Genomic DNA, 13608 nt, shown 5'->3' with positions numbered 1-13608 from the left:
TGAAAGGGGGAGGATACCTAAAGGTAGCTTCCTGGTCTAGACCCACACCCACCCTTCACACCCTTTGCCAGGCTCATTTCCCTGGGGTTGCTAGGTGGTACAATGCTCTGGAGTTCAGGAGGACCTGAGCTCAAATCCATTCTCAGACACTTGATACTTGCTAGTTGTGTGACCTTGGGCAAGTCACTTTAACCCCATTGCCTCACAAAAAAATGACAACAACAAAGACTCAGCAGGCTCATTTCCCTTCCAAGCATATCTGATCAATGCCCTCTGATGCCTACTTACAGAATGAATTCAATGAATTCCATTTTTCATCCCTTCTGCACAAACAATACTTCATTCTTTGCCTTTGTTCATGCTGTTCTCTACTTTTTTTTTTTTTGGATTTTGCAAGGCAATGGGGTTAAGTGGCTTGCCCAAGGCCACACAGCTAGGTAATTATTAAGTGTCTGAGACCAGATTTGAACCCAGGTAATCCTGACTCCAAGGCTGGTACTCTATCCACTGCTCCACCTAGCCCCCTCTGTTCTCTACTTTTGAAAAGCCCTCCCACTCATAACTTTAGCAGGGGAGCACATGGGTAGAGAACCACCCTCAGAGTCAGGAAAGTTTGAGTTAAAGTCATGCCTTTATACATGTATATTAATACTGTGACTGACCATAGGCAGGTCACCAAACTTCTCAGCACTCAGGACACAGTGGATAGAAAGGCTGTTTCCTCACCAAATGTTCTTTATACCAATGCAATTATAAATCCAGGCTAACACAAACCAAAAAATTGTTATTCACTGTCAGGGATTGTTTTTTTCTTCCCTTCTGGCAGCAATCACTTTAGCCCCAGCCTGGACTGGACCAGAGAAGGGGAGGCATCAATAAGGAGGCGGGGCAGAACAACTCCTCCCCAGTTTTTTTTTCCTGGCATTGGCAAAGGAGCTGTGTCTTTCCTTGTCAACACCAGTGAGTGCCAGAGGAGGAGAGCCCAGGCCTGAGACCAGAAGAGGACGGGTCTAGAAAGAAGGTGAACTAGGGCTTTCTGGTTCCAAGTCCCTTCTCATTTGCCAGACAAAGGACCTGCAGACTAGAGAGGGCCTCTTCAACTGCCACCTTCCTTAGTGTCTGAGAGTGGGTAAATAGGGAGAGCCCAGCATCTGGCCATCTGCTGAGAAAGCTGGGAGGGCAATTGTAGAGGAAATTTGTGCATCAGGTGGGAATATTCTAGATAGACTTTCTACCAGCTATAATGTTGTCAATCTGCCTGAGTCCTCCTACAAGTTCAAGATTCTTTGATGGGGTCATTGGTTCCTCCTCTCCCTTCTCTCTGACAGGTGGAATTCCCTCTCTCCAGAGAAAATGGTCAAGAAGAGAATTGCTGTGATTGGGGCAGGGGTGAGCGGACTCAGCTCCATCAAATGTTGTCTGGAAGAAGACCTAGAACCAGTCTGCTTCGAGAGGACGGATGACATTGGAGGCCTCTGGAGGTTTCAGGTAACCACCTGTTGACTTCATCCTTGAAAAGCTCCCTTCATCTGGGTACTGTGACTATGGTAATGCAGTGCTGAGTTCTACCTGCTACAGCTCCCTTAAAGCTAATGGATGATTCCCAGCCACTAACTCACATGAACTGGCCAGGAAGGTTGCTTCTGAAACATTTCAGCTCCCTTTGACAGGTGTAGAAATTCCTCAGGGTCGGTTGAGTTACCCAAGGGCATAGGAGCTGATGATAGTGATTAGGCTACTGGAGAAGATATCCCAGGCCTCTAGGACTCCTACCTCAGTTTTCCCAGTGAAATAATTAATAAGGACATTTGTAACACTTGAGGTTTCAGTTTTCAAGAACACTAGCAAAGTGTTCTGAGGAGACATATTATTATAAAATTGTGGCAAACCCACTGCCGCTGTAAAAATTCCCCCCCCCCCAAAATAGTCAATGGTGATTATTCATTCATTTCCTAATAACCTGCCTGATGGAGAAACAGATCACCTGTTGATTCATCCACATTGAAATCTCTGACTGATTAGCTTTGTTTTTCTTTTCCCTTCTACCCTTATCATTCCTTTCATTTTCTTTGTTCTTCCTTTCCACTTTCATATACTGACTTTACTTAACCTGCCTCCCTTTGCTCTCTTCTTTCTTGACTTCCTATCCACAGGTGGGGACCCCATGTCCCCACCATGTCTAAGTGTAAAATGACATTATGGGTCTGGTTCTAGCTTTAGGTTCACCATTAAAACAGTTAAGTGGTATAATCTGTAATGGATAGAATACCTGTCCTATCTTCTGAGTTCAAATTCAGCCTCCAATCATTTACTAGCTGTATGACCCTGGATAAGTCACTTAATCCGTATTTGTCTCAGTTCCTCATATGTAAAATGGGTATATACTGGAGGAGAAAACTGCAAACCACTCCATTATCTATGCCAAGAAAATCACATGGACAAAGTCCATAGAATCACACTGAGCTGAACATGACTAAACAGCAACAACAAAGATAAGAGATTGCTAAACTCAGTAGCATTAACACTTTTAACCTCTTTTCTTCCTCAGCCCTCTGCCTCCAAGGCATCTCACCTGAAAAATCTTATGTAAAGGTACTTGGCCAGCAGCCAGCATTATTTAACACCATTTCTGAGTAAACAAGATATTTGAAATGATTTGGGCTCTTAGTAGATTCCGGGTGATATTTTTGTGCCAATATGCAAGAGAGTAACTGTCTCCTCCCTTATTGGATCCTGACTAGTCCTCTTGGGACTGATAGAAGGAGGAAGGGACCCTAAGAGAAAGGGGTGTGAAGGACACATGAGTTTCAGGATTTATTTCATCTTTCAAAATGATGAGTTTCTGGAGATCATGAAATCCAGAGAAGCAGACAGTCAGAAATGACAGAAGCTTTTTTACTAATGCCCTTCTAGGTTTTTTCTGGAACATACCAGAATCTTCTGTTTGATAGACACAATTTTTAGCAGCTAGTCCCTCCAGCATCTAGCTCTCCAGCCCTATTGTTTCTCTGTAGCCCCGAGCCATGGTATAAGTATAATCTGTAATGGATCTGTAGCAGAGGCTTCTGAGCTCAACCTGCTCTGATCAACCACAACCCAACATGTCATACCTTAACCCCACATGCTTGTCATTTTGGTCCTCTTTGACAAGGACAAAATCCAACCAACTAAATAGAAGGGGAAAGAGGAAGAGGAGAAAAGAGGAGCAGGCAATCCCATCAAGGGGCTTTTATTTGATTCTGGAGGAAAGCTTTTCAAATCTTATGTTGGTAAATAAACAGCAGTTTAGTAACTGCACCTAGTGTTTATGAAGGTATGGATGCATGTTTCTGTATAAGCTCAGAGCTTACAATTACTTCATACTATCCTTGGAGACACAGTAGAAAGATGTGGGTTAGGGGATAGTATAGTTGGGGAGACTGAGAATTCTCTGAATGACTGGACTCAAAGTGTGATCATTTTAATGGGTTGATTTCCTCATGAAGCAAAGTTTCTAATGTAGAGACCCAGGAAGATGCCTTTGACCCTGTGAAGTTGGAAATTGTTATTAGAGGCAGAAACAACAAAATGCCATGCTTATCAAATTTCAGTCAGTTTAAAGATGAGAAATAAAGTTAACTTTCAAATGGCAAAGTCAGGATACAGAAAGATAGTATAGATTATTGGGGTGAGTCATATAAGATGATGTTTAGAGGAGATAAATGTACAGTCCTACCATGGGGTTTAAAAAAAAATCAACTTGACAAGTAAAAATAGGGAGCCTCAACTCAACAGAAGTTTGTGTAAAAAGATTGGGGAAGTGAGAGTTTAACGAATCTTATAGTCACCAGTGTCAATTTTAGGTTGACATTGAGAGACAGAGTATTCAAAATAAAGCAGGTAATAGTCATCTGTCCTGTTTGGACCATTTTGTGTTCAGTTCTGCAGCGGTTTGATTTTGATTTGTCATCTGTTAGTAGAGGATAAACAGTAAAATAAATAAATGAATAAATAAGAAAATAAATAGGATTAAAAAAAAACAAGAGTGATAAACTTCATTCAAGTCTGGAAACCTGGTTTTGATTCCTTTCTTGGACACATCACAGTCTCTCAGAAATTCCCAATTTCCTCATCTGTAAAAATAGGGATAATAATTTCACTATCTATTTTGCAGAGCTGTGGGAAAAGTAACTTCAAACCTTAGGGAATGATATGAATGTTAGTTACTCCAGTGGCTCTCTGAATTAGAAAATGTAGGCATTCTCTCTAACACAGATTACAATCCATGCATGTCTGCTTAGCTCATACAATTCTCACCCAAGTCTTCTCCTAAATTCACTAAGATACCAGGAGGCCTTCCTCATTATCTCGGCATTGTGTGTTTACCAGTGGAAACAGGCTCTCTATGTTATCCCTTGCTCTCATTACATCAATGACAACCCATTTTTTCAATCACACATTTCTCTGACCTACTTTACACAACTTCATAATTATTTATTTGTAATGTTGTTGCCTAGACAGGAATGCCTGCTAGTAAATATCCATTGCCATTGGACAATCCTCAAACTCAGATCCTTTGTATCTTTAGTCTTCTAGGACTCTTAGACAGACTAAATGTTGGTGTTTAAAGGAAATAACTTGAAGTAATTTTTTTTTAAATATGCAGTTTCTCAAAGGTGATCTATTCTACTTCTCTCTGCCTGTTTATTTCTAAACCCAGTCCATTTTGCATAAGATATGTGTACTGAGTGACCACATCTATGGGATGTCCATTCAACTGAATATCAGTTTGGGCAATATTCACTCTTCATGCACTTGGTTTTTCCCACGTATTGTCAAACATTCAATCATTATTTTTTTTAGTTTTTTTTTTTTGCAAGGCAATGGGGTTAAGTGGCTTGCCCAAGGCCACACAGCTAGGTAATTATTAAGTGTCTCAGACTGGATTTGAACCCAGGTACTCCTGACTCCAGAGACAGTGCTTTATCCACTGCGCCACCTAGCTGCCCCTCATTCAAACATTATTAATAGTAACAACAGCAATGTAGTATTTATATAGCCCTTTAAAATATTCAAAGCACTTTTCAAATCTTAACTTATTTTATTCTCATGACAACTCTAGAATTTAAAGGCTATCATTACCCTCACATTACAAATATGGAAAATGAAGCAGACAGAAGTGAAGTGACTTGCCCTAAGTGTTGGGAGCGCCATTTGAACTCAGATCTTCCTCATTACAATTCCAACCCCATAGCCACTGTGCCACTTGGTTACCTAGGTGAATGATGGTGCACCTTGTCGGGGGTGCTCTGAAGAAATCTAGGACTTAGTTATATCATCTACAAAGGGTAGGATTGGAGGATCTCCCCTTCTTTAGGGAATCAATTCCTTTTCAACTTGTCCTTTCTTTTGGATTTTCTCCTTGTCAATACCAAACATCTTTAGTGACTACATGTTCCTATTTTATGCATTGCTTGATATTAATAATCAGAAGCTCATTGAACAAAGTCAGGGTGGTTTTATTTTCCAAGGAAAGTTATATGATTCTTACATATGTTTGGATGATGCATATACATATATATATATATATATATATATATACACATATATTTTATTCTCATAAAAGTGTTCTAGGAATGTAAAGTAGGAATGTGAGATGGTAGTAACTGATATTCTGTCACCTTTTTTTTAAATAAAAAAGAATGGGATTTTTTTCCTCATCTTTGCCACCATCCCCTTTCACCTATCTTGAGAACCGATCCCTCAGAGCACTCAAAATTACCACTAGCATAGACCCGCTCTGTATATAGTACTATCACCCAGTCACTTCCCCTATCTTTGTTTTACTCCAAATCATTTATATTTCTTCATATCACACAGCCAGGACTTTGATGCTAAAGTCCAAACATCCTATTTTTTTCTGCTTGGCCCAAACAGGCAGAACTGGGAACTTTGTGTGGAAATTTAGACTCAGGGACAGCTAGATGGCACAGTGGATAGAGCATCAGCCCTGGAGTCAGGAGTACCTGAGTCAAATCCAGCCTTAGACACTTAATAATTACCTGGCTGTGTGGCCTTGGGCAAGCCACTTAAGCCCATTGCCTTGCAAAAAAAAAAAAAAACTTAGAAAAAAAGAAAGGAAAAGAAGAAATTTAGACTCAGCTTAAAGAAATGCTTCCTCATGGTTACAACAAAATTAGTATAGTCTACTTTGGGAATTAGTGGGGCCTCCTTTATGAGAAGCCTTCAAGTCAAAGCTGGATGACTATCAACAAGGTGAATATAAATATATATTCACATATGTATCTGTATGTGTATGTGTGTGTGTGTGTGTGTGTGTGTGTGTGTGTGTGTGTGTGTGTGTATGTGTGTGTGTGTTGGAAACAGTTGGGCTCAAATTACTTTCCCAGGGTTACACAGCTGGAAAGAATCTGAGGCTAGATTTGAACTCAGGTCCTCTGATTTCAGGGCTGGTTCTCTATCAACTGTGCCATCTAGCTTCCTCTAATAAGGTTTATTTTTTTTAGAAGAGACCTCTATTTAGGTAAGTAGCCTGGACACTAGAACTTTCAAATTCTGTTATGGGGTATTTGGGGTAAAACTATATTTGCCTCTATTCAATATATATGAAATGAACAGATCAAGGACCATACACCATCAAATCACAAAACTTTCGCGTAAACCAAATAGAAAAGAGAAACTTTATCTCCATAGATAAAGAAAAGTGATAACATTTTCTACCCCCCTGGGAGTGGAAACATTCCATAGGCAACTCAAGGCTGCAGATGTGCCTTTCAACTGAAACACATCTTATGGTTCCATCTTCCAGGAGCCTTCTATGCCTCAGACTCTTTTTTTTTTTTTTTTAGATTTTGGCGAGGCAAATGGGGTTAAGTGACTTGCCCAAGACCACACAGCTAGGTAATTATTAAGTGTCTGAGACCGGATTTGAACCCAAGTACTCCTGACTCCAGGGCCGGTGCTTTATCCACTGTGCCACCTAGCCGCCCCTATGCCTCAGACTCTTGCCCCTATCTGCCTCTACCTGTTAATATGCCGGTTCAGGTATCTGGGCTCTATTCAGGTCTGAATTAAACTAGAAAACTCTGAGTTTGCATCTACTTCTAAATTCTCTTGAGATTCTGTATCACAAACTAGAACTGTCTTGGTGAGTTCTTGGGACCAAACCATTATAGACAGATTGACAATGAGCCTCTTTGAACCTAGGTAGGCCGGTCCTCTGACAGCAGATAGACAATCCACTTCCAGATACAAATTTAGAAAGTTTTTCTAGCTTAGAAAGACCTATCCAAGCTCATTTTTGTCTGGCATAGACTTTAAGAACCGAGAGTTGCCTCCCATGCCACAACAGTGACATAAGAAGATAGAAAGCTATAATATGCAATAATAAATAAATGCATTAGGAAATTGTATAACAAATTGCTATGTGTGATTTTTGTGGGGAAGAGTACTTTTTACTGACAGATCTTCAATACTAAGTTTCATAGTCAAGGTGATGCCTTTAAAAGATGGGAAGGAATTCAACAGTGACAGAGACATTAGACATCTTCACAGTATAGAATAGCTAAATTTTCCTGAAGGATGGAGGAGAATGGAGCAGAATATAAGTTGAGGCTAAAAGGGTTGGGTGATTTTAAATTGTGGGGCACCTATATCCCTCCTTACTATGTATATTGTGAATATACCTGTAGATGAGTATGCTATCTTCCCCTATAGAATGTGAGTTCCTTGAAGGCAGGCATTATTCCATTTTTGTCATTGTATCCCAGTACAAAGGAAAGTATATTATATATAATAGTTTCTCAATGTTGATTAAGAGGAGGAAATCACTGGGGGGGGGGGGCGGTATAAAGAAAGATGATCCTGAAGACCAGAGAGAAACCTTACTTCAGTTTTTCCCAAGGCCACTCATGCAAAGTACTTTTATCTTATCAAACTAAATAAATTCACAACTGGTAATGGCAACATTACCAGCTGACCAAGTCTTCTTCCCTAGTCTTCTTCCTATTACCAACCAGAAAATGTGTATGACATCAATCATCAATCATTTTGATGCTAATGAAGTATCGATTTCTCAAGAAGTTCAATTTATTTTGAAGGCATCATCTCACTTTTATAAAACTCCTTCAATGATGAAATCATTCTTTTCTCCTTACTGGCCTTTCCTCCTCTTGGCCCACTTTTAAATGTAACATCTGATGAGACTGAAGAATAAGCAGGACACTTAGCTATGGTCACATGACCATACACCTCAATGTCTGATCTTTCTGACCACTATTTCTTCCCCAATGTCATTGACTATCTAGGAAAGATGGTGCCCCCACTAACTGTAGAGGAAAAGTTCCCCAGTGAAATAAAATCTGAGAATTTTGTGTGTGTTTCATCCCTACTGCAGGAGAATCCAGAAGAAGGAAGGGCCAGTATTTATAAATCAGTGATCATCAACACCTCCAAAGAAATGATGTGTTTCAGTGACTATCCCATTCCCGATGACTTTCCTAACTTCATGCACAACTCTCAAATCATGGAATACTTTAGGATGTATGCCAAAGAATTTGACCTCTTAAAGTATATTCGTTTCAAGGTAGGAGGTATTGTACCTGTTTGTGATTGGAAGTAATATAATATTTGCAGGTATTTGCATGTGATAAATATGACTACCAATGACATTCTTCTAATCCTCTTACCAGAATGTTCTTGCTATGTTAATCCCACAGGAATTGACATTGGCAGAAAGACTTTAGAGGGAGGGAAAGGGTCTACTCTCCAGCAGTGGGAGAATAGTTTATTATAAGAGAATGCAGTTCCAACACCATTCTGCCAATATCAAAATAATAAGGCCTTATATTTATAAAATGTTATATTTTAAGTATTTTCATCTCCTTTTATTTCATTTGATCCTTACAATAGTGCTATGAAGAAGATAGATTAGAAGTTAATGTATTCATCTATAAAATAGCTCCTGAGACATGGAGAAGTTAAATAACTTGCCCAAGATCACACAGCAAGTCTGGTGTAATTGAAATAAAACCCTAATCTTTTGACCCCTAGTTCTTTCCTCTGTACCATTATTGAACAATTTTAAAATTTAATTTGTATAGTTACAAGTAAAGTTTCAGATTAAGTCATTTATGTTCCCACTGATTCTTCCCTTATGTCTTTGACTGTTCCATTTTGACCTACTGTCTCCATAAGAACATTTATGTGTCATAGCTATAAGTGACCTACCAAAATACCAAAAGTACATCTAGCTAGGTTTTTAGATATTTCCTAGAGTTGGGTGTTCATTCTCCTAATTAAATATCAACCTGACTTGAAGAATTGGAGATCCATATCAGCAATCTTAAAATATGGATGAGATGAAGTAGTCTCTTTTGTCATAGCTGCCTATTTTTTCTTTTTTAAAAAAAGGAAAAAGCCTTTTTTTTTGATAAGGCAAAAGGGTTAAGTGACTTGCCTAAGTCACACAGCTAGATAATTATTACGTGTCTGAGGCCACATTTGAACTCAGGTCCACCTGACTCCAGGGTCAGTACTCTATCCATTGTACCACCTAGCTGCCTGATCTCATAGCTACACATATATCTAAACATGCCTCAGAGACAAGGAAGAATTATATTATTTTCTCAATTTCTCTCTCCATTTTGGAAGGAAACTCCTATATATTAATGATATATCCCAGGATCTATGAATTTAGAGCGTGGGGGAAGATATAAAAAGGACCTCTGCATATGTAAGACAAATATAAAAAAAAATAACAGTGTTATAAAATAAAAGAACACAGACTTATTTTCATTAATTCATGACCAGTAAGTTAGGGACAGAAAGAAAACTAATGAGACCCTCAGGACAATCAGCTATATATTTTCAGTGGCCCATAGGTATTGAAGGGGTGGAACGGGTATGGGAAAAGGAATCAGTATATTTAAGTAAGCTGGAGGGAGGTATCAAAAATTAGTTATCGGGGCAGCTAGGTGGCACAGTGGATAGAGCACCGCCCTGGAGTCAGGAGTACCTAAATTCAAATCTGGCCTCAGATGCTTAATAATTACCTAGTTATGTGACCTTGGGCAAGTCACTTAAGCCCATTTGCCTAGTCAAAAAAAAAACAAAAAAAAAATTAGTTACCATGATCAAGTTGGATTTCTACCAGAATCTAAAGATATTCAACATTGTGAAAACTATTACCATGATTTTAAAAAAATAATGACATAATTATAGCTATTGATGATGAAAAATTTTTGACAGAATATTACTTTGTGTTAAAAAATACTAAGAAATATAAGATTGCAGGAGTTCTTTTGTAATATGATAAATGTATCTAAAGTCATAAGCTAACATTTTTCTATTGGGAATTACTAGAAGTATTCATGATAAATATAAAGCAAAAATGCCCCCCTTTTGCCTTTACTATTTAATGTAGGTCTAGAAATGGTAACAATAGCAATAAGATAATAAAATTAAAAACATCAACATCAACAAAAGAAAGATAAAATTAAATATCTATATAAGATACCATAGAAACTTCAGAGAATTGTAAATAAAGTAATTGAAACAATAAATAACTTCCATAAAGTCATAGAATACAAAGTACATTCACAAAGGTCATCTGAACTTCTCTATTACAGTAACAAAATCCATGAAGAATTGATAAAAAAATAGATATAAAAATCCAAATAAGTATAAAGAAGTATAAAATACTTGAAAGTCCACATATGAAGGTATGCTCAAATTTTATCCAAGTTGATTACACAACACTTTTTTAAAAGATATTTTATTTTTCCAGCTATATGCAATGGTAGTTTTCAACAATCATTTTTTTCCATAAGATTTTGAGTTTTACATTTTTCTCCCTACCTTCCTCTCCTCCCCACTCCCCCTGAGAAAGCAATTTAATATAAGCTATGCATGCATAAAACCATGCTAAACATTGATCCATAATAATCGTGTTGTAAAAGAAGAATCAAATCCAAACAGAAAAAAAATTAGAGAGAAAAAAAGACATAATACATAAGACAACTTTTAAAAATTTAAGATAGTAAGCTTTGGTCTACATTTAGCTCCACAATTTCTTTCTCTAAATATAGATGGCATTTTCAATCACAAGTCCTTTAGAATTGTCTTTGGTTTGCTAAGACAAACAAGTGTGTCATAGTTGATCATCACCCAATGTTGCTGATATCATGAATAATGTTCTTCTTGTTCTGCTCACTTCACTCTGTTCATGCAAGTCATTTCAGGCTATTCTGAAGTCTTGTCCCTCATGATTTCTTACAGTAAAATAGTTCACAACATTCTTTATAGAAAGAAGGAAACAAATAGAGGAATCTTCTTTGTTCATGGTAGGGACTGTCTCAATATAATAAAAATGCTGAAACTACCTCAGTTAATTTATGGATTTAGTGCTATGGCAATGATTTAGAAGAGCAAAAAGCCTAAAATCTCAAAGGAAAAAATGATATAAAAATAGGAATGAATAGGGACTTCCAGAACTCAAACAATATTATAAAGAAATAATCATCCATATTACTTCATTCAAGTTTGAAAATAGAAAGATAAATCAATAAAATAGATTAGGCAGAAATAATACAAAACAAATTAATTAAGTAGTCCAGGGCACAATGAATTCAATAACAAATTATTTGGAGATGAATCTATACTTTAATAGGATCCATTATTTAACTAGAAAACCATAAAGGATTTTGTTAAAAAAAAAAAAAAAAGAATTCAGATCAGCATCCTATACTATACAACAGAAAAAGTTTCAAATGAGTATAGCTTAAGTATAAAAGAATATGTCATTTAAAATAGAAGAGACTAGAAGGACATACCATTTAAATAGAGAATTCTTAGGCAGTTGAGAGAAATGATCCCAAAAGAAAAAATTAATGATTTCTATTACATAAAATTTTAGAAAATTTTTTTATACAAGCAAAATTAATATAGTTAAAACAGAAAAGAAAATTAATTTGGAAGAGAATCTGTAAAAGGAATCAGCTATCTTTTTTAAAATTCATATAAAAATATATAAGGAATTAATGCAAATATATAAGACCAAGAGCTATTTTCCAATAGATAAATGGTCAAATAATATGAAACTTCCAAAAGAAGAATTAATAACTTTTAGCAACTTTTTGAAAATATGCTCCAAAATTCTAATAATAAGATAAATATAAAATACTCTTATCCTACAATTAGCAATTTGACAAAAAAAATTAATTTAGAGGGACTGAAGGAGATACATTATTGTTGAAACTTTGAATTGACTCAACCATTCTGGAAAACAACTTGAAACTATACAGAAAAAGTGAGGCAATTGTTCACACCCTTTCATCCAGAGATTCCATTGCTAAATATCTTCCACAGGAAGGTCGAAGAAAGAAAAGTCCTATATATGCCAAAATTTTCCTGGTAGTGGTTTTATGATAACAACAACAACAAAAAAAAACTAGAAACAAAGAGGATTCCATCAACTGGGAATGGCTAGGAATAATGAATGCTGTCAGACATGATCTCATCATTTTTTTTTTAGCTTTCTCTTTTTAACATGAAAAAATTCCCTGGGTAAATGCAAGTTTGTGTATATCTAGAAACAAAAGTGCTGGAAAAAAACAAGCCATCAATAAATTGTTTAAAAAATAATTTTAATTACCAAAAAAAGTGAGAAAGGGAGGAATAAAGAGCAACATTAGTCTGCTCAGTATAATGGATTAATACAATCAGAATTTACACAATTTCCCTTGTGGAAATTGTCTCACTTTGATCTTAACAAAGAATAATATTCATGAGATTCTAGCTTTAGCTCTAGGCCTATGATACAGTCCTCTCTGGAAGAGAGTTCTCATTGGCAGAGTCCTTCAAAAATCATTCTCTCCTTTCAAGACTCCTCATTGCACTAGGGATGCCCTTGTTCTCCTCATTCAGAAATTTAACTTTGTGATTGGATAGTCATCCTTTGTCAGTGTGGATGTGTAGCCACCATTTATATTAACTATAGTCTTTCTTTCCAGACTACTGTTTGCAGTGTGAAGAAGCGACCTGATTTTCCCACTTCAGGCCAGTGGGACATAGTCACTGAATCTAATGGGAAGCAGGAAGTGAATGTCTTTGATGGAGTTATGGTTTGTACTGGTCATCACACCAATGCTCACCTGCCCTTGGAGTGCTTCCCTGGTAAGTCATTCAAGAAGAAAGGACCTTAAATTTTTTAAATGTTACCTGAGCCTTTCAGGTATGGACCTGGGAAGACTGTGATCAGATTCCACCAAGGTATTTCCTATGCTAGTGAAGTAGAAATAGGACTAAGGCAAGGAAGGTGCAATTTACCCTGATTTTCTATATTTTACTCAGGGAGATGATTATACCCTTGCCATTGTCAAGGATTTAGGTCAACAACAAGGAAGATTGGAAGTCAACCTATATTATCTCACTATTACCTTCACATTCTTCTGGGACCAAAAAGTAGTGAGGAGCTATTATAGAGTTGCCTTTCCAACTACGATAGTGGGGTTTTGAGATATCCTAGGTAGAGATTTAGAACCAAAAGAAATCACAGAGATCATTGGATCCAGTAAGATGACCAAAATCAAATGTAGTAGATGGGAGAGC

General features: G+C 37.1%; 1 protein-coding gene across 4 annotated transcripts in view; it reads left to right on the top strand.

The window, feature by feature from the left end:
* The first annotated feature begins 927 nt into the window (after window positions 1–927).
* The window catches only part of FMO5 (flavin containing dimethylaniline monoxygenase 5), a 28586-nt gene continuing 15905 nt past the window's right edge, over window positions 928–13608 (top strand). The window contains exons 1-4 of one of the 4 annotated variants that reach the window (XM_074188604.1): window positions 928–1021; window positions 1329–1488; window positions 8396–8584; window positions 13011–13173. In XM_074188604.1, coding sequence (XP_074044705.1) covers window positions 1354–1488; window positions 8396–8584; window positions 13011–13173 — 487 coding nt within the window. In that variant the 5' untranslated portion in view covers window positions 928–1021; window positions 1329–1353. The other 3 variants (XM_074188603.1, XM_074188605.1, XM_074188606.1) reach the window with 3 other exon arrangements.

Source organism: Macrotis lagotis, chromosome 5, assembly GCF_037893015.1.
Source record: "Macrotis lagotis isolate mMagLag1 chromosome 5, bilby.v1.9.chrom.fasta, whole genome shotgun sequence".
Classification (NCBI taxonomy): Eukaryota; Metazoa; Chordata; class Mammalia; order Peramelemorphia; family Peramelidae; genus Macrotis; species Macrotis lagotis.
This window is presented reverse-complemented; position numbering and strand designations above follow the sequence as displayed.